Source organism: Alosa alosa, chromosome 10, assembly GCF_017589495.1.
Source record: "Alosa alosa isolate M-15738 ecotype Scorff River chromosome 10, AALO_Geno_1.1, whole genome shotgun sequence".
NCBI classification, from domain to species: domain Eukaryota; kingdom Metazoa; phylum Chordata; class Actinopteri; order Clupeiformes; family Clupeidae; genus Alosa; species Alosa alosa.
The window spans coordinates 1,567,151-1,593,874 of NC_063198.1; the positions used below are offsets into that span (position 1 = coordinate 1,567,151).

The 26,724-nt window shown below is 40.2% G+C and overlaps 1 protein-coding gene across 3 annotated transcripts in view; it reads left to right on the plus strand.

Annotated features, from left to right (window-relative positions):
- The window catches only part of nicn1 (nicolin 1), an 85,141-nt gene that overhangs the window by 38,786 nt on the left and 19,631 nt on the right, over nt 1–26,724 (plus strand). For all 3 annotated transcript variants that reach the window (XM_048254791.1, XM_048254790.1, XM_048254792.1), the window contains exons 3-5: nt 10,698–10,886; nt 17,376–17,489; nt 17,607–17,675. In XM_048254791.1, coding sequence (XP_048110748.1) covers nt 10,698–10,886; nt 17,376–17,489; nt 17,607–17,675 — 372 coding nt within the window. The remainder of the gene's footprint in view (nt 1–10,697; nt 10,887–17,375; nt 17,490–17,606; nt 17,676–26,724) is intronic.

The window sequence follows — 26,724 nt, forward strand, 5'->3', positions numbered from 1 at the left end:
CCGCCTGCTGCAGCTCCCAATTTACATAGCCCGGCATCCTAGCAGTGAGCTCCTTTGTCAGTTTCTCCCTCTCCTGCGAGTACTCCAATATCTCAAACCTGCATTAAAACTGATTAAGGTTCTCTGCCATGTAGGCCTGCATTCGGGGAAAAATATGAATCACGATTTTTTAGCCTAGAATTGATATCACGATTCTCTGCCACGATTTTTTCCCCCTCTAAGTGTAATATTTATTGCACACATGAACCATGACAAAACAAAACAATTTGGCAGTACCAAACATAGATTTTGGCACCTATAGCACATTGTGCATAATCACCTGTAAACATAGAGGTTTCAATGAACAAAGAAAATAATGGCCATTTAAGTACAGTAGGCTACCAAAAATAGTACATATCACATTGAACTAAATGGTCCTGATCCAGGCTCTATCTGAACTCCTTGAAGATGTCTTTACATAACTAAAACATGTCAATCAACATACTGCAGCTACAGCTTCAATCTCTAGAGAAATGGAGCTTGTCAATTGTCAATTTAAGTACAGTATCAAAAACAGAATGATTTCTTAGCACACTCTTGAACTGCTTGCCCTTTTAGAGAATTAACATTCACCTGGCCATTCAGTTCGGTTTGAGTGGTTGGCTGATTCTCGTCACTAGTACCCAATGTTTTTTGCAGTAGTCTACTCTAGGCCACTACTGGTTCATTTATCAAACTGGTGCTTTCTCTACGTCCTTTGCCAATTAAGTTACGTAGTTCGGTAGAGAGACGTTTGAATAAATTAGCGCTTGCGATTGACATCGCGATTGACAACGTTGTGATAAGTACAGTAGGGGGGGGGGATTGCTTGGTGGATGAAGCTACTTGCAAGTCTGGTGGTGCGGGAGCGGAGGCTCCTGTACCTCTTTCCAGAGGGCAGGAGGCTGAACAGTTCGTGTGCAGAGTGGGTTGTGTCCTTGACAATCATTAGTGCTTTGCGGGTGAGGCGGGTGGTGTAAATGTCCTGCAGGGAGGGGGGTGGTGCTCCAATGATCCTCTTAGCTGTGTTAACAATGTGCTGGAGGGTCTTCCTGTTCTGATCTGTGCAGCTTCCGCCCCACACTGTGATGCTGCTGGACACGATGCTCTCGATGGTCCCTCTGTAGAATGTAGTCATGACGGGAGGCGTGGCACTTGCCTTCTTCAATTTGCGCAAGAAGTAGAGGCGCTGCTGGGCTTTCTTCGCCAGTGATGCTGTGTTGGTGGTCCAGGAGAGGTCGTCGCTGATGTGCACCCCCAGAAATGTTGTGCTGTTCACTCTCTCCACAGCATCTCCGTCGATGGACAGTGGTGGCAGTTGTTTGTGGCCTCTCTGAAAGTTGACAACAATCTCCTTGGTCTTGCTGACATTCAGCAGGAGGTTGTTGTCTTTGCACCATTTAGCCAGCAGGTCTACTTCTTCTCTGTGTTTTTAAATCACCATCTCTACTTCTTCTCTGTGTTTTTAAATCACCATCTTCTCTATGGTTTTAAATCACCATCAATTTGGTTTATTTCCTGTTGCACTAGTTCGACGACGCTGCAGCCTCCAAGGCTTTCAAACTACCATACTCGCTCCACTAGTGAAACACGTGACTAAAAGGCGCTTTGTCATTGGCTGAGAGTGAAGCCCTGGACTTTGTGAGAGAAGGGAGAGCATTGCAGCGCTTGGGAGCGCTTTAAAACTCACAGAAAAAATGTAGTAGCGTTTGTGATGCAGTCGGCCCGTAAAATTAAATGAGAATCAAAGTCAAATAAAAATGGAATCGCGCACAGGGGTGAATCGAGATCGCGATTTTATAACGATTTATCGTGCAGGCCTACTGCCATGTCAATGCAGTCTTTTTCTCCCAGTGGTGGTTAGAGCTGAGTTGTTGTTGGGGAGGCCAGCTAGGGTTTTGACTCCTTGCCATGCATCTCTTGGCTTACCCTTCAGGAAGAGTTTCTTAACTCTCTCCTTATATTCCCTCTTTGCTGTTTTTAATTGTTTATTCAGTTTTTTTTGAATGAGTTTGGACTCAATTTTTTTTCCAGAGAAGAATGCAATTTTCTTTTCATTCAGGGTTGATTTCAGGGCTTTTGTTATCCAAGGCTTGTTGTTAGAAAATACCTTAACAGTCTTAGTAGGGACAATCATCGCCTCACAAAGTTATGTAGTCGGTCTGCAGCCTCCTCTAGGCTCTTGCCCTACGTTAGCACCTCCCAGTTAGTGCACTCGAAGCAGACCTGAAGAGTCTCAATTGCAGCATCATCCCACTTTTTCATCTGTTTTTTTAGAACACCCTCCTTTTGCAGCTTCGTGCGATAAGCGGGGATGAGATGGACAACGTTATGGTCCGCGGTACTGAGAGGAGGTTTTTTACATGCCTTGTATGCATTCTTTACATTACCATAACAGAGTTCGATTGTTTTATCGCCTCTGGTAGTACATTTAACATATTGGTAGGTGGGAAGTATTTTACTCAGTCTACAGGCATTAAAGTCCCCAAGGATAAGAACAGGTGAGTCCGGGGATGCGCATTCAATGTTGTGGACACACGCAGCTATGGTCTCAGATGCGCGTGTGACATTGCCTGAGGGCGGGATGTAAAGAAGCAGGGATAACTGACTAAACTCACGGGGTAAATATCGGTCTAAATGACACGGCAAGCAGCTCCAAGTCAGGTGTGCAGCAAGAGTCCTTCACAACAGCAGTTCTGCTCCATTCCTGATTCACATAGACACACAGCTCGCCACCGTGACTTTTCAGGCTACTCACAGTGTTCCGAATCCGTCCATAGAGAGCTCTGAGTCCGCGATGTTATTATCCAACCAGGTTTCGGTGAGGCAGATCAGGTTCGCCTGACTGTACGCCCATTGGCAAGTTATGTTCACATGTAGTTCATCTAACTTATTCTGTAATGAGCAAACATTGGCAAGTACGATGGAGGGGATCCGTGGACATTTCGGTGTGCCGGTGAGTCTTTTCAGCCTCTGCCGAACTCCTCCTCTCCTTCCCTGCTTCCTTCTCGAAGTATCTCACCGGCAATCGTGGTTGAGGCTATATCGTCTCAGTTCTCCCCAGTTTTCCAGATTCGGGGCTGAATAATCCATATTCCGTAGTAGCAGCAGATCATCTCGGGAGTACTGCAGAATTCCAATTCCCCCATAATTGGAATTGGTCCCCCATTAAGCCGCGAGTGATCTGGCTATCCGAAGTAGCAGCAGTAACAGTAGTAGACACTTCCTCATCTTGAATTTTGTAAAGTTCAGGCACGCTGGAAACTCTTTGATCAAACCAGTAATCCAAGTAGGCATGCGATGTACCATTCAATCACTTCAGCCAACTAGACACGGGAGTAAAACTTAAACAAACAAACAAACAAAACGCACGACAGGACGCACGCCATCTTACAGCGCCATCTTAAGAAACCTGAAGAAGGGGGGGGGGGGCAGTGAGAGAGAAAGTGAGTGAAAGTGATTCACTGTTTTGTGAATGTCAACAGCACATCATTATTCAGGCATGAAAACTCCTCACCTTTCGGCAAAATTCGCCGTTTTGAATCCAAAATAGGGGACTTACGTGGTTCGCGCAGATCCGATGAGAAAATATTGTGGGGGGGGGGGTATGGGGTTACAACTGAGTTTACAAATCACGCGCAGACGCGAACAGAACGCTTGCGCGTGATTTGATCTTGAAAGATCTTGATGCGTTGTAAGACAAGAGCCCAATTAAAAACTTGTCTGATCCAGCAATGATTATGTGAATGCAGCCCCTATGCATTTAGCCTATTAAACAGTGGAAGCTATTTTTTGCCACGGATGCAACGCGAACAGAACGCTTGCGCTGGAATAGCCTCCCTGTCTGTGTGCCTACAGATATATGCGTCTGAAATGTCAGCTGGAATGTGAGCCCGGCGAGGAGAGATGCTTATTGATGTCACAGGTGGGCTAGTTGAAACTTTCAACTTCTGTCAGAAAAAGACGTTGAGATTGGTGTAACAACGTAGCATAGGCTGTTAAGTTAGCGATATTGGACAGAAATATAGACATACTGAGTTCATTTGATGAAGAATAGGCTATACGTGCAGTTTGAGCCATCTAGATCAACAAAAGGTGAAGCAAATAGGCATACTTTATCAGTATAGCAAAGGCCAATGTGAATAACTAAACAGTTGAATTAAATACTCCTAAACTGGGCTTGTGCGTTTTGTCGAGTTCAGTGACAAAAGCAGTGTTTGCCATGGTAATGTATTTTAAGAAACGTTCAGTGGCCTGATCAGTAGGCCTAGTCTGTGTCTACAGGGTTTAACATGTAATGTGAACACTGTTCACACAACTTTATTGGTTGGTTAAACACACTAGCACAATGCCACAATCTGTAAGTAGCCTAGGCTGCAGGTTAAAACATTTCAAACCAATTTTACAAATTAAAGCCTAGTCTACTCTACCCTAGTTTATTTATTACCTGGTTTGGTCTAACAAATATTCAGACTTATCAATTCAATTCAATTCAATTCAAGAATGCTTTATTGGCATGACAAACTCACTTATATTGCCAAAGCAGTTATACAATAAATCTTAACACAAACATGTCAGTAGATTTTCATAAGAATAAAATAAATAGGTAAAAGTAAAATAAAATGCTGTGTATAATGCAGTATGTGTGTGTGTGCGTGTGTCTATTTGTCGATATAGGTCACTCATTGTCCCTCAGATTGTGGCATGTTGATACATACTGGGCAGCAAGATATGCTTTATCCCCTTCTCCTAATAGTATCTTTAATTTTGATATGTCATTAAGTTCATTAAAATTAGGATTTTCTGAGTTAAATTTGTTGAAGAAAAGGTTTCTTGTTTGATCGAAGTATGTACATTGTAGGAGGAAGTGCATCTCTGTCTCGACCTCACCTGTCATGCAGTAACCACATATTCTGTGTTCTTTTGGTTGCCATGGTTTTCTGAGTCTTCCTTTTTCGATTTCCAATTTGTGGTCACTTAGCCTGTACTTGGTAAGGGTCAGTCTCTGTTTCAATCTCTGACAGTATTAAGATATTCTGCTAATTTATATTCTCGGTTTAGGGCCAGATAGCATTGTAATCTGCTTTGATTTTTAGTTTCTTCTTTCCAATATTCCAAATAGGATTCTTTACATTGTTTCATAATTGTATTATGAAACAATACACACTCACACTATACTGACTTTGCACACATTCACTCCTCAGCACTCTCAAACATTTCCCAACTCTGAACTCACACTATACTGACTTTGCACTCATTCACTACTCAGCACTCATGACCCCCCCCCCCACACACACACACACACACACACACACACCTACAAGACTTTTAGCACTTTTACATCCCTCTCCCTATGCTACAGACCTTTTATTTATTTTCTTATTTCATCACACGTCCACACACACACACACACACACATATATCTGACTTTCTCCAACTTTTGCACATCTCATAGAACTTTTTATTTATTATTTTTGATTTCTCCTCCATCTACCCATGTCCTTGATTGCCTCAGCCTTTCTTCCCCCCCCCCCCCCCCCCCACCCCCAACACACACACTTACATCATCACTGTCATCACTTCACATACATACAACACACTGCTTGCTACAGTAAGCCTCCTCTACATACTTGCTGCACACGCCCCCCCCCCTACTATCACACTATCAAATATTTTAAGCCAGATTTTAATTGGAATTTGGAGATTTATAACATTTTCTTTTAATTGCATTTAGGGCTCTTTGAGCTTTTTCCTTTAGTGCATTCACTGCCATGTTAAAACTCCCTGATGCTGTCATTGTTATACCTAGGTAGGTATAGCTCATGGTGTGGGGGATGATGGAATTGTTTATTTTAAATTGGTGTTTGTTTTCTTGGCATTTGGGGCGTTTTTGGAAAATCATTACATTTGTTTTGTCTAGGTTTATCTCTAGGGCCCAGGTTTTACAGTACTTTTCTACTATGTCTAACTGTAGTTGTAGACCTTTTTCAGTAGCAGACAGTAGAACCAAGTCATCAGCAAAACATAGAGACTTCACCTCTCTATCTAGGAGGGAGAGGCCAGGACCGGGACATTGCTCTAACTGGATAGCAAGTTCGTTTATATATATATTAAATAACGTCAGACTTAAATTACAGCCCTGACGGACACCTCTCCCTTGGGTGAAGTATTGGGTTATTTTTTTTTCAATAACAGCACATCTGTTATTTAAATACATGGATTTAATTAGGTCATACACTTTACCCCCTATCCCACAATTTAGTAGTCTAAAATAGAGCCCTTTGTGCCAAATAGAATCAAACGCTTTTTTAAAATCAATGAAACAAGCAAATATCTTGCCATTTTTTGTTTGGTGAACATGTTTATTAATTAAGGTGTGGAGCGTATAAACATGATCAGTGGTACGGTGTTTTGGATGGAAGCCAATTTGATTTTTGCTTAGAATGGAATGTGTATCAAGAAAATCTGTTATTCCCTGGTTTAAGATACTGCAGAACAGCTTTCCCAGGCATCTGCTGACACATATGCCACGATAATTAGAGGGGTTTGATTTGTCCCCTTTTTTGTGGATGGGGGGAAATCAGCCCTTTACACCACATGTCAGGAAAATGTCCTGACTGTAAGATGATGTTGAACAATTTCAACACTGCACCCTGCATCTCGGGTGCTGCATTTAAGCATTTCATTTTTAATGCTATCTGGACCACAAGCTTTCCTTGGCCGTAGAGAATTTGCCTGGGTGGTTAATTCTTCCCAGGTAATTGGAAAGTCAAGGGGGTTTTGGTTGTTTTTAATTTTTTCTTCTAATGATTGGAGTTTTTCTTTTATTAAATGTTGATCTGAATTGAGGTCATTAATTGGTATGTTTTTGTATAGATCTTCAAAGTGTGCTTTCCAGATGTTGCCATTTTGGATGGGTAATGCTTGTCGTTCCTTTGTGTTGAAATTGTTCCACATATCCCAGAATTGATTTTCATTAATGGCCTTCTCAATATCTTCAAGTTGCTTTTGGCTGTAGTTTTGTTTTTTGTTCCGAATTGTATGTTTATATTTGTTTAGAATTTCATTGTAATGAATACGTAAGGCTGCGTTGTTTGGTTGACAATGTTTTTCATTTGCTATTTTTCTCAGGTCTTTTCTGATGGTCTTGCATTCTTGATCAAACCATTTGTCAGATTTTTTTCTTTTTAAAGGCTTCCGTTTATGCCTTATGAGGTCCGCTTTGATAGCTGCTTTATGAAATATCATGTTGATATCATTTACGGCCTTGTTTACACCTTCATTTCCAAGGTTATATTTGTTTTGATCATATGTTGATATGTCATTTATCAGATCTGGTGAGTTCAAGGCCATGATGAACTTGTCTCTACTGTCTGGGGCCCATCTGTAAGTGGGATGTGAATCACATAGTTTACAAGGTTCATTTTTTGTTTTGCTCTTTTGACCTGAGAGGTTAAAGAACACATTGATCTGACTGTGGTCTGAAAGGGGAGATTGCTCTCTGACAGTGAATGCACTGATAGTGGAGAGGTCCATGTCAGTGATTGCATAGTCTACTACACTGGATCCAAGAGCTGAGGAGTATGTGTATCTCCCTAAAGAGTCCCCTCTGAGCCTACCATTAACTATGTACAGGCCTAAGGCTCGACAGAGTTGCACTATCTCCCTGCCACTTTAGTTTATTTCAGAGTCAAGGTTGTTCCGGTGGGTGATGGTTGGTGTGGTAAACAGGGGAAACTGGCCAAATACATGGTTGTTTCCCTGTGGGTCAACAATATCAGGTTCAGTTCCTGTTCGTCCATTTAGGTCTCCAATTAGAAGTATGTTTCCCTGGGCCTGGAAATAGGCAATTTCTGAATGAAGAGTTTCAAAAATGTCCTCTTCAAAATATGGGGAGTCTACTGGGGGTATATAGATAGCACAGAGGTGTATATACTCTTATCATTTATGCCCAGTGTTTGATCTAATCTTAACCAAATGTGTGATTTACACTATTTTATTGGTAATATCTGTTGGCAAAGATTTTCTTTATACCACACCAAGATACCTCCCGATGTTCTGCCCTTGCGTATATTTTTAAATTTTATAAAGGGCACCATGACTTCATTATATCCATTATATATATATATATATCCATTATATATATATATATTATATTCATTATATATATATATATATAAAGATAAAAGATATCTTATTCAGACTTATTCTAATAGTCTACTATGAAGTGTCCATTAGGCCTGAAATCTTCAGACATGTTTGATAACTTCAGGCACAAAGAAATAAACAAAGAAAGAAAGAAAACTCATGTAGGAGAGGAGGGCCAGGCTGAAGCATGTTGCCAAACAGCTTCACACTTAGGCCCAAGCCAAAAAGAAGAAATAAAGGTATTTTTTTGTAAAAATTCGTCATTTTCTAGTTTGTTTTCTTTATAAATCTCTGGTTTTAGGCAACTTCATACTCCATGGAAGCTATGCACTATTGGCAACAATGTCACTCGCGCTTGTTTTGCTATAAAACGGCCATTTCCCTCTTCGCGTGCCCTTCTCACCTTTTTCACCCCTGACCCGTTTTCATGCCTGATTATTGCCTATTTGTATGAAAGTCACACATTTTACATACTGTATTTCCATGTCAGATGCCCCGCGAATTCACAGCATACCATGTTCGACATTTAACTAGTGTTAACTTTTTTACCACGTGTCTGATTTGACTGCATCTTGTTGGTTGTGATATACACTTGCATCTACTACAGGTAGCGATGACTTCTGATGCCAAGTAACGACCATTTATGATATTTTGTAAAATAGTAGGATGTTTACATAGCTTAAACTATGTTTATTTAGTTCCCTATGCCTGTTTCATTCATCTCGTTCATCACCAGGAGGGAGGAATTAGACATTAGTCAGCCTTTTCCAACAAATTAATATAACCATTTCTCTAATGGGCTACATACTCTAATGAGGCAACACTAACAAATAACACTTGTGTACTATTTTCAACCGTGGAGAAGTTAAATCCCCTCTCACAATTAGCGACTGAGCGCCTCCGTAGCAATATGGAGACGTCGTTGCTCTGCTAAGCTCATGAGGAATTTAGGGGCAGCCGTGGCCTACTGGTTATCACTTTGGACTTGTAACCAGAGGGTTGCCGGTTCGAACCCCGACCAGTAGGAAGAAAAAGATAAACAACGATGCGAATATTGTTGTCAAAACCTCAACCCAGATTCGAACTCTTGGACAGGTACTGTTAATTGCTACGCACCGGCGGCTGTCATCAGCCGGCCTCAACGCACTGCGCCACAGAATTGACGGCGTGTATGGGTGAAAAGGGGGTAAATAACAATAGAGTACACAACTGTCTCACCAGCACATTTACGTTATGTTTACGTTAAGCGTAATTCAAAGCAGTCGTTAATTTACAAGCCAATATGAACCAATGAATTAACTTGATGACCCTGAATAAAGAAAAACAAATGATTTCACAGATTAAACTAAGGGTAGTCCATCATTAAGTCTGTTATGTGCAGGTGTGCCCGTTCACATGCTACTAAATGTCATTGACCACCTTAGTCCAGACTACTGAAGTTAGGAAACCATCATGGTCCAAACTTACAAAGTACTATGTAAGTATGACAATTTTGGGAAACAGTCGTAACTTACATGTTGGTTAGTTGAGCGATGCAGTAAAAAGCTAACCTCCATAGGGGAAACTCACTCCAGATCGGTAAAGTTACCTCTGCACTTAATAATAATGAATTTACCTGTAGTATCTTCATAGACCTATCCAAAGCTTTTAATGCTGTTAACCATTATATTTTATTGGAGAAATTGCATAAATATGGGTTTAATGATCTTGCACTCAAATTGTTCAGAAGTTATATTTTTGCGGAAAACATTATGTTTGGGTACAGTATGTAAAGAGTTGGAACTCACAGAGCAAGACTACTATGTTGAGTCCCACAGGGATCCATTCTTGGACCATTATTATTTGTCATCTATATTAATGACCTGCCAAATGGCTCAAATGTTCTTCAAATATGTTTGCAGATGACACAACCTTAATTCTCTCTCACTTAAATTTCAAATCACTGATAAAAGAAGCTAATGATGGTCTAGCTGCTTAGATTAAACCATGACCTAAAATGTCTATTCCATGTGTGTATTTAGATAGATAGATAGATCGATAGATACTTTATTGATCCCCAAGGGGAAATTCAAGATTTTTGACAGCTGATCGTTTAATGTCACTTCCAATTATTACATTTTTAACTTATTTGCCTTAATGTCGTCTAGTGATTGGCCCTTAGTATTGCACTGTTAGCCATTTGGGCTGCCGGCGACCCGGGTTCGATTCTCGCCCTGTGGTCCTTTCCGGATCCCACCCCGACTCTCTCTCCCACTCACTTCCTGTCATTCTCCACTGTCCTATCCAAATTAAAGGCATAAAAAGCACCCCCCCCCAAAAAAAAAGCCATTTGGGCTGTAAGGGCTAAAGCCGGTCAAACTTGGTACTCCTTTGATCAACGTAATCTAACTCTCGAGGGAGTGTTCGTCGTGGTGAAAAAGATCCTAGGTTCAATTTACTATGCAATTACACTTTATATTGAGAAGGTATTACTTTTTGCTTTACATTCACATAATAGTTAAACCCCTATATGTCATTGTTTGGTACTGCAGGTTCAGGAAATTTCATTTAAGAATTACTACTCAGCCTTCCTGTCAGTGCGTTTGCTAAGAAGAGAGGAAGGAAATCACGAGGGTGCAGCCTCTGCGAAGTGGGTCACTTGTCTAAGAAACTTCCCACTCATGGCCAACCCTCACACTGAAGCAGGATCACAGGACTACTTCTCAGTCTTCAGACAGCAGGTCAGTGGCACCTTTTTCCCCTTCCCCTTTGTCCTCACTTACAGTACACTAACCCTAAAGTTGACTAAAAAGAGGAATATAAAATAATTTGTTAGAAATTGATATTAATACCTTAATTAAAAAAATCCAACATTTAAGGACACCAATTTTCTTAGTGAATGAAGAATGTATCGTAACTAAATAAATGTTCTTCCTTAAAATACAGGGGTAATAAGTATTTGACCCCTATGTTAAATTCCCATAGAGGCAGGCAGATTTTTTATTTTTAAAGGCCACTTATTTCATGGATCCAGGATACTACGCATCCTGATAAAGTTCCCTTGGCCTTTGGAATTAAAATAGCCCCACATCATCACATACCCTTCACCATACCTAGATATTGGCATGGTGTTTTTTTTTTTTTTTTTTTTCAGTTAACCTATTAGCTGGTTTTGATGCTCATTGAGTTCAATGCAAATCAAACTAGCTGAATGTACTGTAGGTTGGATATTTCAATGAGCATTTAGTAGGTTGGATATTTCCTCATTTTTTCACTTAAGGCATCTAGAGTGCCTTGACATGTAAAACGAGACATTGAGAACTTTGAAAAAGCACTGGTAGTTTATTTACAAGACGATTTATACAGACAGTACCTTTATACAGACAGAAGTTTACCGTTCGCCGCCATCTTGAATTTAGTCATGATAAGTCGAGCGACGAGTACGAATGAACAGGTATGATAAGGGACCAGATTCCAAAAATAATTCCGTAGAAATGCATGGATTCCAGTTGCTGCTACTGGAAGCAACCGTGTTCGTGCTGATCATTTTGCATCCCTAAAATATCTATCTATCTATCTATATATATATATACATACACACACACACACACACACACACCGTATTTTCCAGACTATAAGTCACACTTTTTTCATGGTATGGCTGGTCCTGTGACTGATAGTCAGGTGTGACTTATATATCAAAATATATATAATTTAACATGTTTTTTTAATGTTAATTCACACTGACTGACACGAACCAAGGAGTAAACATTACTGTCTACAGCCGCGAGGGAGCGCTCTAGGCTTGTGACAACTATATGCTGCTCCTCTACCCCTGAAAAAATTAACTGAAATATGCTTACCGGTAACTTGCTTGTTACCGGTCACAGTTATTGAAAAAAAGTGTAGAACTGATCCACATCCATGTTGCAGCCATATCTTTGATTGTTATGTTCTGAATTCATTGTGAGATGCACTTTAAATTAGTCCCTTGTTTCTAAAATTTAGTGCAGTAGTGCACACGCTGTGACATGCCATCTACTGTAGCCATATTCAGGTGAATTAAACATGCTGCATGACATGACAGATATACGTGTTCCTTCACAAAAGAAATACAGAATAGTAATGGATTTAAATAGACCAGGCATCATCATAATAATAATAATAATAATAATAACATTTATTTATATAGCACTTTTCAAGCACAGAGCACAAAGTGTTTTACAGACAAACAAGAGACCAAAAAATAATAATAATAATAACTAAATAAAATATAGCTGCAAGCAGCAATGAGGGGGCCAAGCAGTAAGCAGTTGAGCAGAAGTTGGGATTGGACTGGACTGGATTTGACTGTGTTGTGTTAGATTGGAATGGATTGGACTGGATTGGATTGGATTGGATTGGACTGGATTCAAATGTCACAGAATTTATTGTGTGTCCTCAAGATGTACTCCTAAGACCACATACCAAGTTTGGTTTAAATCGGTAAAGTGTTGATAATTATAGCACCCCTAGTGGTCAAAGGTCACCAAAATAATTGTGCAGTCTTAAAATGGGGTCATGACTCCACATACCAAGTTTAGTTTCAATCGGTGAAAGTGTTAATAAATATAGTGCCCCTAGTGGTCAAAGCATACCAAATTAATTGTGCATCCTCAGGATGTGTTCACGAATCAACGTACCAAGTTTGGTGTCAATACGAGAAATTCTTCCTAATTATAGCGCCCCTAGTGGCCAAAGTACACCAAATGTATTGTGCGTCCTCAGGATCGGGTCCCGAGTCCATATACCAAGTTTGGTTTTGATACGTAAAGGCATTACTGAGATATGAGCTAATTTCCTGTATCTCTAGCGCCCCCCTAGTGGTTGAAGGTCACCAAATGTATTGTGTGTCCTCAGGATTGGATCCCAAGTCCATATACCAAGTTTGGTTTCCATATGTGAATGCATTGCTGAGATACGAGCCTACTTCCTGTGATTATAGCGCCCCCCCTAGTGGTCAAAAGACTCCAAATTTATTGTGCGTCCTCAGGATGGGGTCTCAAGTCCATGTACCAAGTTTGGTTTAGATATGTGTAAGCATTGCTGAGATATGAGCCTACTTCCTGTGATTATAGCGCCACACAGTGGTCAAAATTTACCAAATTTCTTGAGCCTCCTCCTAATTGGGTCCTGAGCCCATGTAACAAGTTTTGTTTTGATACGTGAAAGCATTGCTGAGATATCCTGTTATCACTTCCTGTTTGGTGGCTTCACCGCCAATTTTGATTGGCTGTTACGGGCGAACGGTTTTAGGTTTGAAGACAAAAAGGGATAACTTTTTTGAGGCTTGGACTGAAGATTATGTGTGTCAAGTTTGGCGTCAATCGGACAAACTTTGTGACCTGTGAAAACTTTTAGGTGTTTTTGATTAAATCCAATATGGCGGAAAATCAGTCATGGCGGAAAATGACGTCATAGGGTGCGTTGAACTTGGCTTGGTTCAATGATTCCAACGATACTTCATATTTGACAATAGAGCCAACGAGTCAAAAGTTACTTGTATGAACGCACGTCCAACTTTGGCCTGTTGGTGGCGCTAGAGTGCTTGAGGTGCCAACTTGAAACTTGGTGAAATTAATCATGGGACTGTGCCTAGTTTGTGTGCCAAATTTACAACTTTTTACCAGACGGTTCTATGGGCTGCCATAGACTTCCATGACGGAATAATAATAAATATAACCACAAGCGGTGATTTACGGGGTCCGAGCAAAACGAACATGAGGTAACATAGCTTTTTAGTTTTACATATGCTTTGATTATTTGGGCCCAATCTGTGTTGGAGTCAATAAGATGAACAGCCTATAATTATGCAGTTATACTTGCCTTGCACGACAAGTCCTGACAAGTAGCTGTAACGTTATCCACAACCCAACAGTATTCTTAACAGTATTCTATTCTAGTATGCTAACCTCCACAACCCAGCTGAAGGAACTGTAGGGGGCGATGTGGGTCGAGGTAGAGTGAGTGTGTGGCGAGCAGGCAGAGCCTCGGTCAGAAGGCTCAATGGTATGAAGTGATGACACGGAGATGGCAGGTTTCGGTGCAACACAAGTGAACTTTATTTGAGTTTCAATTCATCTGTTCTTTTGTTCTTTACTTGTATGTGTGCTGCATCAAAGAGCAAACAAACAGAAAATGGAGTAATCAGTGAAATGGGGTAAATCAGTACAGATCCCAACTCACAAACAAACCAATTGACATTTGAACAATAAACTGAAATCATATGGCTATATAAGGTACAACTAAACAATACTTGACATCCCAAGTCAACCAACAGCACCTAATAATCTCTCACATGGGACTCCAACACACCAAACCAACAAACAAAGACCTTAACTTTACACATGATGGCAGAGCTACTCTACAAACTGATTAACATCACAAAAGTCATAGTGAGGGTCATTAAAGTGATGACTTACGTTAACTTAAAAGACGACACAAAGCAGGACACACTGGAGTGCTGGGTTGAGATGAACAAAAGAGTGAACTGAGGGCGAGCAAACAATTTATCCTGGTCTGAGCCCCTGCTCCGGAGCTACAGGGTTTCCCAGCAGGTAAACTGGGTGTGGTTAGGTGGCAGAGCCAAACAATCCTGCAATTTCTCCACAGCACTTTCACCACAAGCCCTCCTTACACTGACAGACTTTGGAAAGATTTGGAAAAGATTTTTTGAAAGACTACAGTCTCAGACCCCTCTCACATCTAAAGACAAGTAGTAGAGTTTTAAGTCACAGACTATGATTTTGCAATGACTAGGGATCTTGCAGGGTCACTATTTACAAGACTGCAACACGATTCCTTTAAATTATTACCCATCGTGCAATAAATAAACAGGAACTGAAAATTATAGCCTACTAAACTCAAAGTCGTTAGGCAGTGTTTCTGCAGCATTGTTTCATCGCGTGACATCCTTAACCGATACAGAGTTTTTCTGTCAAGTGGAAGAGCCGACTAAATATGTATAAGAAATGACAAATATTATAAGAATAACAAATAATTATAGGCTACAGCTGTGTCGGAGTCAATAAGATAAACAGCCTATAATTATACAGTTACACTTGCACTACAAGTCCATATTGACAAGTAGCTGTAATGTTATAGTGTGTTAACCTCCACAACCCAACAGCATTCTATTGTAGTATGCCAACATCCACAACCCAACAGTATTCTAACACTAATGCTTCAAGTGGGATTTGAACTCTCAACCTAAGGATCACCAGTACAAGGCATCATCCCACTGAGCCACTGTCAATCCTACATGTTGGCCAGTCACATTCACATGGTGAAAATGTGTATTGGTAAACACACAACAAGAAAAACTCCAAGCATACATTTGACAATAAAATGAAGGGCTTTCCTAAAAGAGTACACCTGAAAACTTTTTGAAATTCTGGGGCAATAAGACATTTGTAGAGAAGAATACTAATGGATGAAATATAAATATGATAGACTTTATGATAAAGGAAAAATAGTAAACAAAGAAGTTCCCCTGAATGTCATAGAGTGTCTCGGCATTGTGATTCTTGGCAACTGATGATTGTGAATGTTGATTGGCTGATGTCATTCAGGTGCTGTTCAAAGGTGTGAATCTTCAATAACCAATAGCATTCGAGCTAGAGCCTAAAGCACTACCAGGGATTCGAACTCTCAACCTAAAAAACATCAGCACTAGGCATTATCCCACTGAGCCACTGACAATCCTACATAATTGGCAGTCACATTCACATGGTGAAAATGTGTGTTGGCAAACACACAACATCAAGAAAATTCCTAGCATACATTTGACAATAGAATTATGGGCTTTATAAAAAAGAGTACAGATCTGAAAATGTGCACTGTTAATGGTATCCACATAATGATGGTTGTATGGTTGTTCTCCAAGGGAAAAAAAATACTCGTATAGGAATATAGGTGATATAGGAGAAATGGGCTGAGTGGTCGAACTTTATTGGCCTATATCTCTGAAATGGAACAAAATATCAAAATTCTGACCGATAACTTTTGTGAGGCTTGGTCTAAACATTGTCTGTGAGAATTTTGGTGAAGAGTTGATTATTTTTGAAGAGTGTGAAACTTTTTATAATGTTTGGCTTTTCCATGAAATTGTGTCAAAAGTAAACATTTTTAGACCATAAGACCAGGGCCAAAAAGATGCATCTGAGTTTAGAGATTAATATTATGAAAGAATTTTGAGTCTAGGTCAATCTGGTAAGGAGAAATTAGCATAATTAACTTTTTTTTCCAACAGCGCCACCTTTGGGTGCAGTACCCCACATTTTGGGTTATGGGCAGAGGGGGGTACTGGTAACCATACCTGAAAATTTGAAGAGTTTTGGAGTTACGGTTTAGGCTGCAGTATGACTTTTACAGAATTTTGGCCAAAAATGAACGGTACAGAAACAATAGGGGTCCTGCAGCTACGCTGCTCGGACCCCTAATAATAGGAAAACGTAGAAACACAATGGGTGCCTTCGCAGCTTCGCTGCTTGGCCCCCAATAAAAGGGCAGACTACCAAACACAAACTTGACTTAAGCTTAATGCATTATTTATTTATTTGACGTTGTTGACGTTCAAACAAAACTGAGGGTTAGCTCGCTCGTCCCTCCCGTGCAATTGAAACTTTCCTAAACGCGCATATCGTCGGTTATTGGCTGGAACAGTTTGTTATGTTTTATGGTCCAGGTTGGACCAGTTGTTTGTGTTGCCGTTGCTTGAGCCTGGGCTGTCCACTGGCAGCTAGGGGATGGTGAGGTGATGGTTTTGTTGTATGTGACAAAAAATGTTTCAGCTTAGAAACGGTGTAACATCGCTTGCCTTTCTGCTCCTCAAGAGGTGGGTCACAGTGATAGACCACACTATCTCTGTCTGGACACCTATTATAGGTCTATCTTGTTTTCGCACTAATAATCAAGAAAAATATCTACATGCTCCTAAGAAATATAAAAGCAAATTAAACACCCATCATTGAGCAGCAATAGGATGAAATGGGATGTTCCATGCATCATCCAGTTGAAACTGCAAAAGCAGGTGCTTCACTGCTGTAGGGTGGCAGAGAAAAATAAGAAAAATGACTGGAGCACACTGATTAGTCTTTACTTAGTGTAAACATAAAACAACTAACATTTTGACGCTTCTGTGTCTTTGTCAATCCTGCATTCAAACCCCATGAATTTGTTTCTTGTCACAGATGTTAGTGGAGCCAGATAATGTGTACTCAGTTCGGCTTATTCTACGACAGCCATCTTCATCCTGGCTCAACTTCAGCATTGATGAGATCAAAATTTATGACCGCACACAAGAGGTGAGAGTATATGGCATGCACACAGATTTCTGCACTGTGAGTCTACTGTGCGCTTCCTACTCAGGACCAGCATGGAGATAATTGGTCTGTTTTTTTCATTGTTTTGCTGTTTTCCAGGATGCTCAGAGAGGTGTTCCCACTTGGCTTTCATCCCTCACAAATGCTGCTGAACCTCTTCTTTTGCATGTAAGTTCTTGTTGCTCTTTAATTTTTCTTAACCCTCATTTAGAACAGAAATAATATAATCTGTGTTTTACCAGAGGGAATATGACAGGATAGCCAGTGGCTAAGTAGACAGAAGAGGCCAGATAATTATGACCGCCGCTTGGCCGCAGTCATCATATAGGTTTAGTCAGATTTTTTTTTTTTTTCTTTTTTTTTTTTTTTTTTTTTTTTTTTTTCTTTTTCGCATGCCCAAATTTCCGTCAATGATTCCCGGGACACTGAAAGACCGGGGTACACGAAACTTGGTGGGCATGTAACCCCACATGGATAGCATGGAACCATCGTTTTTCGTTTTGATCTGTAGCCCCCGGCTGGACTGGACCCCCCGAAAGGAGGGTAGGGCAGACACAGTTTTCTGTGAATATCTCGAAAACCGTAGGGTTTAGGAGGACCATTTTTTTTGTATGTTGATCTCAAGGGGCCATGTCAACCCATTCCATAACCACTCATTTCATGTATAGCGCCACCTAGTTAAACACAAAAAAGTAAAAATGAGGTGTTTTCATCACAATATCTCTGGCTGACAAGGTTAAAACTGCACGAAATTAAAAGTATAGCATCATTATGACACCCTCCGAATGCATGCCAAGTTTTGTGTACTTTCGTTCATGGGGGGCCTTACAATAAAATAATTTATGTGTACATTTAGTGACGTACACCAACAAGGATTCCCGGGACACTGAAAGACCGGGGTACACAAAACTTGGTGGGCATGTACCCCCACATGGATAGCATGGAACCGTCATTCTTCGTTTTGATCTGTAGCCCCCCGCTGGACTGGACCCCCCGAAAGGAGGGTAGGGCGACACAGTTCTCTGTGAATATCTTGAGAACTGTAGGGCCTAGGATGACCAATTTTTCCGTATGTTTGCCTCCAGGGGTCATGTTAACCCATTCCATGTGCACACATGTGCATAAACAGATACACACACGCACACACATACATTTACAGTAATCATACGTATGACACATACTCACACAGTAGACATATGTACGCATGCATGCACATGCACAAACACACATACGCAGGCAAACACACAAGCACGCACATACACACACACACACACACACCCACACACATAAACATAAATTTGTACACGCACACATGCACATAATTCAAGAATTTTTACCGTCATCTACTCCCTGAATTTTTGGTCATTGATACCCGGGACACCGAACCACCGGGGTACATGAAATTTGGTGGGTATGTAGCCCCACTAGACTTTTACGGAAAAATTTAATTTCGTCCCTGGGGACCACCACCAGCCCCATCCCCACCCCGGGCTGGGCCCCGAACCGCAAAAAAAAAAAAAATACAGTTTTTTTAAATAACTACCTGAACCGTGGCACTGAGGATGAAGAATCTTTTATGGTATGTTGGTCTCAAGGGCCCACATCAACCTGGCTCATAATCACTCATTTGTGATTTGCACCCCCACCCCCCCGGTAAAAAAATGAAAATGCAATATTATTCTGCTTTAATCGCCCCTATCTTCAGTTAAGATGTTCAGAACTGCACCAAATTTTATGTGTATGATTGACCTGGCATTCTCTGGGGGTATGCCAAGTTTAAGTAGAATTTCATCCATGGGGGTCTAAAAAATTAGGTTATGTGTACATTTAGTGACTGTACACTCATTAGCCTGTAAATGGCGGTGCACACATATACACATGCACACACACAGGCACCCACATACTATCAGTATTAGAACGGCCGATACATAATTACAAATTCAGTAGGATTAAAAGAAAGCCAAAATAAATATTCATCATCATCATGGCTGCATTTTCAGTATTGGCGATAAGTAGTCGTTTGTCCACTAGATGGCGATCGTTGCAGTGAGGCGTAATTTTGTTGGAAGTTAAAAGTGCGTTGGAAAAAAACAATGGGCGCTTCCTACAAGGACTGTAATTTACCGCAGCGGACATCTAATAAGGATAGGGCGATGTTCACATGAAGTGTAATTCCCATTTCTTCTTGAAGCCGAAATAAATCTGAGGATGTTTGTCGGACATGCTTGGTTTTTTTACTGCAGGAATGCGTTAATCTTGTAATATCAATAAGGACCTAGGTAATTTTACCGTTAGCGTTAGTTGAGTGATGGAGGCATTTGATTGATTGCATTTGTAGAAAACTATAAATGCGGTTATACCAAACAAATTGATAGCAGCACTGTTTGTATCTTTCGACTGTCATTTATTGCACGTGCTACAAAATCATTCTGTGCAATGGAAGATTTACCAACGTTATAACCGGTCTGATACAGTTTTGCCTATACATGCGTGAGACTGAGACGCCTGTTTATTTTGTTTTAAGTGCGTGCATGGTGTGAGAGGGGAATCGATGTGCTTTGATTACAGCTTGGTAGTTGTAGTCTTGTGAAATAAAAAAAGCACGTGTGTGTGAAGTATCCAAACAATGACACCTTCATTTCATTATGGCTGCTTTAGCAACACACCTTAAGCTACTGTGTAGTGGGTCCCATCTAGAAGTGGCTACTTCATTCGCTTTCCGTGACTCGTGGAGCTGCTTGAATGTTATTACATTTTTTAAGCCCACGATATGGCAGTTTAAGTCCGCTTGATACTGTAAGGTAAGCCATTGGTTTCAAAGGAGATTTTATTTGTGTCGCCAGCCAGCATAGCCTATTGACAATTTATGTTGTAAATAGGCCTACCTTATAATCCTACCTGTAGCTTAAGGAAGCTAACAGCTTTCTATTAGGATCTAGTTTGTTAGTTACCGTTTTGTCATACCTCCCTGATGCATTTTTGCATTTAGAATAGCCAGAGCGTGTATATCTCAATCGGAAAATTAAACAATATCGGGTGCCTATGGACTAGGCTGGGTGAACCCAGCCTGATCTGCCCGCTATTTATTTTTTGATTTCTTAAAATATTGAGCTTGGTCTGATGAAAGCCAGACTAGCCATGGACCTCAGTTACACAATGCAAGGGAACATGAATCAGCCTATATTTGCACGAACAATAACGGACAAAAGCTCTTCAACTTTGGCCCGTTAAAATGTGTATGAACAGTCTAGCGACGCATTTCATCAAGGCCCATTTGGACATGTCAGTTATTTGCACCACTGGTTAGATGTAAAACAGCATTTCGTTTCAGACTAGGCTACTGTTACTTAATTTGTGCATTAACAATAACGTTTCAGACTACTGTTACTTAATTTGTGCATTGACAATAAAGTATTACATGAACTAAAGATGACTAAAATCTTATGTAGAAGAAGAAACATTCACAAAAAATCCATCCATCCAAAAATGACCTTTGTTTTTGATAGCTGTTGAAAACGGCATGGAACTGACAGAGATGTTTTTGTTTAAAAATACATAAAAAATAAATAAATAAATAAATAAATAACATTATGCTGATACCTTTTGCTTTTCCCAAATACAATGTAGCCTACAGGTGTAAGTGACCTTTCATCAATCCAGTTGCAATGGATGAACTGTGATGAACTGCCCTACTTGTGATTGTTTAGAGATTTTAAAGGTTTTATAACAATTCTACATCTTCTTTGGCTATTCTACAATCTATTCACCTTTTCAGCACCAGTAGGGTACTTTCTGTGCAGCTGCACACACACACTCAGGCATGCCAAACAAGCATACACAAAAGTTTCAAGAGTGGGGGATGGAGTAAAATATGGAGACAAATTGAAGTGTGATTTATTTTCGCGGAACGGATGTACAGGACTGAGCGGCGGTCATATTTTGTACCGCTATGCGGTACATCTAGTTCAAAACAATTCTTGTAGGTATCCATTACTCTGCTACCACCAGAAGTAATCATCACTTACGCGTGCGCTCTCTATCTCCCTCTCTCCTAGAAATGCAAATTCTTGTCGGAAATAGAAGTCACACTTTTTTTCATAGTTTGGTTGGCCCTCCGATTTATAGTCAGGTGGGTATGAATAATATGTATGATTTTTATATAAATATATATTTCAGATATATGAAAAATATATAATTGAATATGTTTTTAAATGTTAATTCAGATTAACGTCCGCAATCGAATATAACGTTCCTCAAATGGAGAACATATCCATGTTCTCTTGCGTTATAGGCCATCATGCTACTGCAAAATTCCTGACGGTTCCTGCTAAACTTTTTTACGTGAAACGTTTTCCTTTCCTGTCGATAGCGGTTGATGTAGAAGCACCTAGGCTATAATTTACCTTTCAGTGGTGACCAATGAGAGAGAGAGAGACCCGCAAAGTGGTCCTGCGCGTGTGTGTCTCTCTGCACGGGGCTATACGTTCAATTGAAGTCAGAGTTAGTACGTCCAGTCAATAGTCCCGCATTCAGGCCGCTCCATTATTAGATTAACGTTATCAGACAGTGCTGTAAAATGTGTGCGGGAATCTCTCCAATTATGATGCGCAATACATAATGACTTATACCGGCAATACCTGCAATTCCGCGCTGAAATTTAGGCCCTGGTTTTAAATGCGCATTTTTTTTTCTCTCGCTCTCTCAGAGGTGGCCTGCCGAGAATATGCTCTGCTGCCAGTTTTTGCCAATATATCGTCCTAAATGCTTGATTGCATTGCATTCTCCACATTTTTAGCAAAATTTTCATGTACCACATCAGCATTTTTGTTCAGTGAATCTTTTGTAAATTGCTTTACAATTAGCGTCGGGCCCTCGCTGGCAGTCTTCTTTATCACCCGCCTCAGCTGGCAGCCATTCACTCCTTCCTCTGCATATTCTTTTAAAACGTGCATCTTTTTCTCTCTCGTTCTTTTTCTCACTGCCGCCGGTTTGTGCCTCCATGTCGCCCAAAATGCTTGATTGCATTGCATTTTTTTCTAAATAATTATATTTGATTGCATCCACATTTTTTCTAAATAAATGTGACTTATAGTCTGGTGCGACTTATATATGTTTTTTCCTTTTCATGACACATTTTTTGACTGATGCGACTTATACTCCGGAGCGACTTATAGTCCGGAAAATACAGTACTGGCTCAAAAATGTACTTGAGTAAGAGTAGAAGTACCGTTTTGAAAAAGGAATATGGAAAGTTGCCTTCCTCGAAAAAAAAAAATACTTTTTTACTCATGTGCGTTACTTGTAACGTGTTACTACCCACCCCTGATAAATTGTCGCTAGGCTATGCTGGCGACCCAAATAAATTCCCTTTGGGAACCAATGGCTTACAGTAGGCCTATCAATCACAATGCTGCTTGCAACGCCTCTGAATGCAGACCGCTGCCCTGTTTACCAGCAATGCTACAACAGACTTAAGCTGCCACCTCGTGGGGAAAAGTTGTAATACATTTCACGCAGCTGCGTGAATCACGGAAAGCGCGAATGAAGTGGCCACTTCTAAATGGGACCCACTGTACGTTTAAAAAACAAAACAAAAAAACACCCAGACCACTTCTGTTGACACGAGCGTCATTCTCTGCTATTTCTGCAGTAATTTCCGTTGTCTACCATTGTCAAGTCTGAAGTATCACCTCTATGCAAAGCAATCTGGAGGTACGAGTTAGCACACCTCTTGATGATAATAATGCTAGCCGCCAGCCTTGTCAAAGTTAACTTTGCAAATGTATGGTTTACTTAATCTACCCTATGACCGACTATCTAACAAGCAAACTCCCTTACTAAATCGACTACATTTGTTGCACACTTGAAACAATTTGTCTTCACATTTGTTTTTCTTAATCTCTTTTTTTCCTACTGTTCAGTTTCATCATTTTCTACTCAACTACTTGAACTGCTCTATTTCTTATCATGGACTGCTACCTACTGAATAGAAAAGGCAACAACACAATAATTATGTGAATAAAAATCTACAAGATAAATACTACTAGTAACTTTAGAAAGTTACCAGCCATATAAAGTTAATTTAGAACCCTGGATACAACCTATGGTAACAACACAGCAAAATTATTATATACATAGGATGACTGACAGTCATGTCAATCAGTAACTTTTAAAATCATGACATTGTGTATTTGTTGTGTATTGCACTTTCACAACATACATCAATTAAACACCGGAGTAAAGTTAACCATAGTCTTTACTGGATTTTTGTTATAGACACGTTACATTGCATTTGTTACTCTGCCGAAGGTCTACTGCTCTAGTTCAGTGTATCAATGCGCCACTCAGTACTACCTCAAAGGTATCATGTGCATAACATAAAAGTAGTCCCATGAACTTTAACTAAAAGTAGTTCCCATAACCAGTATTTATGTGAACATAACAGTATTACCCGCACAACATTCCCATGAAGGGGAAAACTACATTCTTTGGTGCAAATCGCAGTATAAGGCTGTGGAAAGACTCCAGTGATGAGGTCTGATGAGGTTTCTCTACATCCATCAGGACTCTCTTGTTGAGCAGTATTTTCTCAGCTTTGTGAAGTGCAACTTACCCTTCAGTAAAATAAGAACACATGGTGAAATATTAACCCCTTGCATCATAACAAAATCTTATCAATCATAACAAAAGAGTGTGGGAAAATGTAACACTGATTTTCTGAGTAATGGCACATACCAGGTTGTAGCCATCGTCTTCATGGACATTTTGTAGGTGGTTTAACAGTGATGTCCACTTTGCCACCGTTTCTGGTCCAGTGCTTGACGACGTGGCACACCAGTAGACATGGTTTTTGATGCTCTGCAGCCACTTCTTCAGAACAAGCAGTCTTCATGGTGCGAAGCTTTCTCAAGTTTTTTGGACAAACCTGTTTACCACACATACTAATGTATATGAACTGTTAATTGCTAACTTCAAAGTTTAGGATGTGAATTAGGAAAACAATTTACCTTTCCAAATGTCATAGAACTGAGTTATGCTGCGTTCCCTCAGAAATTTCTGGATCTGTAATCCACCTTCAATCCATTCGACTCTAGATGATCTAGGCATCTTTTCAGTCCCTCCTCCATTTGATAGCTGCCACAATATTTGGGGGCCAAGCAGCGAAGCTGCGAAGGCACCCATTGTGTTTCTATCTTTTCTTATTATTGGGGGCCAAGCAGCGAAGCTGCGAGGCAACCCATAGTGATTCTATGTTTTCTTCCCTATTATTGGGGGCCAAGCAGAGAAGCTGCGAAGGCACCCATTGTGTTTCTTAGTTTTCTTATTATTATAAATCCTCTGCCATTGAAGTCTATGGGAGCCCATAGAACCGTCTGGTGAAAAGTTGTGAAATTTGGCACACTAATTAGGCAGTACCCCATGATTAATTTCAGCAAGTTTTAAGTCCGCACCCCGAGCGCTCTAGCGCCACCAACAGGCCAAAGTTGGACATGCTTTCACGCACGTAACTTCTGACCCGTTGGCTCGATTTTGAAAAATGAGCTATCCTTGGAATCCTTGGACCAAGCTGAGCACCCTATGACGTCATTTTCCGCCATGATGGATTTTCCGCCATATTGGATTTTAGTGAAAGTGAAACTAATCTTTCACAGGTCACAAATTTTGTCCGATCGTCACCAAACTTGACACACATGATCTTCAGGCCATGCCTCATGCATTGCTTTTTGTCTTCGGAACTAAAACCGTTCACGCGTAACAGCCAATTGAAATTTGCGGCGAAGCCGCCAAACAGGAAGTGAGCTCATATCTCAGCAACCCATAAATCTATCATAACCAAACTTAGTACATGGACTCAGGACCCAATCAGGGGGACGCTCAAGAAATCTGGTGACCTTTGACATCTAGGGGGCGCTGTAATTAAGAAACATGTCTTTTGGCCTGTAGCTGCAGTTGTGCTTAGAATTAAAACGCTCTAGTGGTATCTGGTAATGCTGTTGGAGGTCCTTAGGCCGACCCAAGCCAACTTGTGATGTCATCGTAATTGATTTAATCAAAAACATCAAAAAGTTTTCACAGGTCGCAAATTTCATCTGATCTTCACCAACATTGGCACAGACCATCTTCAGACCATAACCTATGAATATCTTGCTCTCTTGAACAATTGACAAAAGCATTCGCCCGTAACCGCCAATCGAAATTGGTGGCGAAGCCGCCAAACAGGAAGTGAGCTCATATCTCAGCAACCCTGCCATGTATCATAACCAAACTTACTACATATATTCATGACCCCATTAGGAGGACGCTCAAAAACTTTGGTGACCTTTAGACTTAAAGGTCTTAACTTAGAAACTTCGTTCAAACTTTGTAACGTAGGTCTTCAAACGGACCAAGCTGCTATGTCTTTTCAACTTTGAAACTTTTATACTTTTTAATCTATTAAAGAAAAACTTTTTAAAAACCCCATAGACTTAACATTGCCGATTGTGACATCATAATACAGCCGTTAAGCAATTAGAATCCTATGGCAGGTGTTCAGGCCACCTGCAGCCTCAGGCTTTAAGCATACAATCTGGGTCAATTAAGACTACACATCCTATTCAACTGTTTCCTCTGCCCAAAACTGTTTCAAAATAAAAGTCCTCACTACAATAATCCACTGTTAAACAATGTAACCCATTAAACTACTGAACTTTTTTAAACGGTCTACTTTTAAACTATCATTAAACTATCTATCTATTAAACTAGCTGTCTATCAACAACTTTTAAACTATCTACATTCAACTTTTAAACTATATACATTCAACTGTTAAACAGTCTACTTTTAAACTATTATTAAACTATCTATTAAAGTAGCTTTCTATCAACAACTTTTAACTTGTCATCAACTATGTCAACACTTGTCATCAACTATGACTCCTACCCACTGTAGCTAGTTAGCATGGTTAGCATAGTTAGCATGCTAACATTGTTAGCATTTTTAGCAAAACTGCTAAAATGATTAGCTAGGTTAGCTAAGTCACATGGTTAGCATAGTTAGCATTGGTAGCATGTTAGTTAGCATAGTTAGCATAACTACAAAAAATGATTAGCTAGGTTAGCTAAGTCACATGGTTAATATAGTTAGCATGTTAGCATTGCTAACATAGTTAGCATGTTTAACAAAACTGCTAGAAAACGTTAGCAAAGTTAGCTAAGTAACATGGTTAGCATGTCAGCA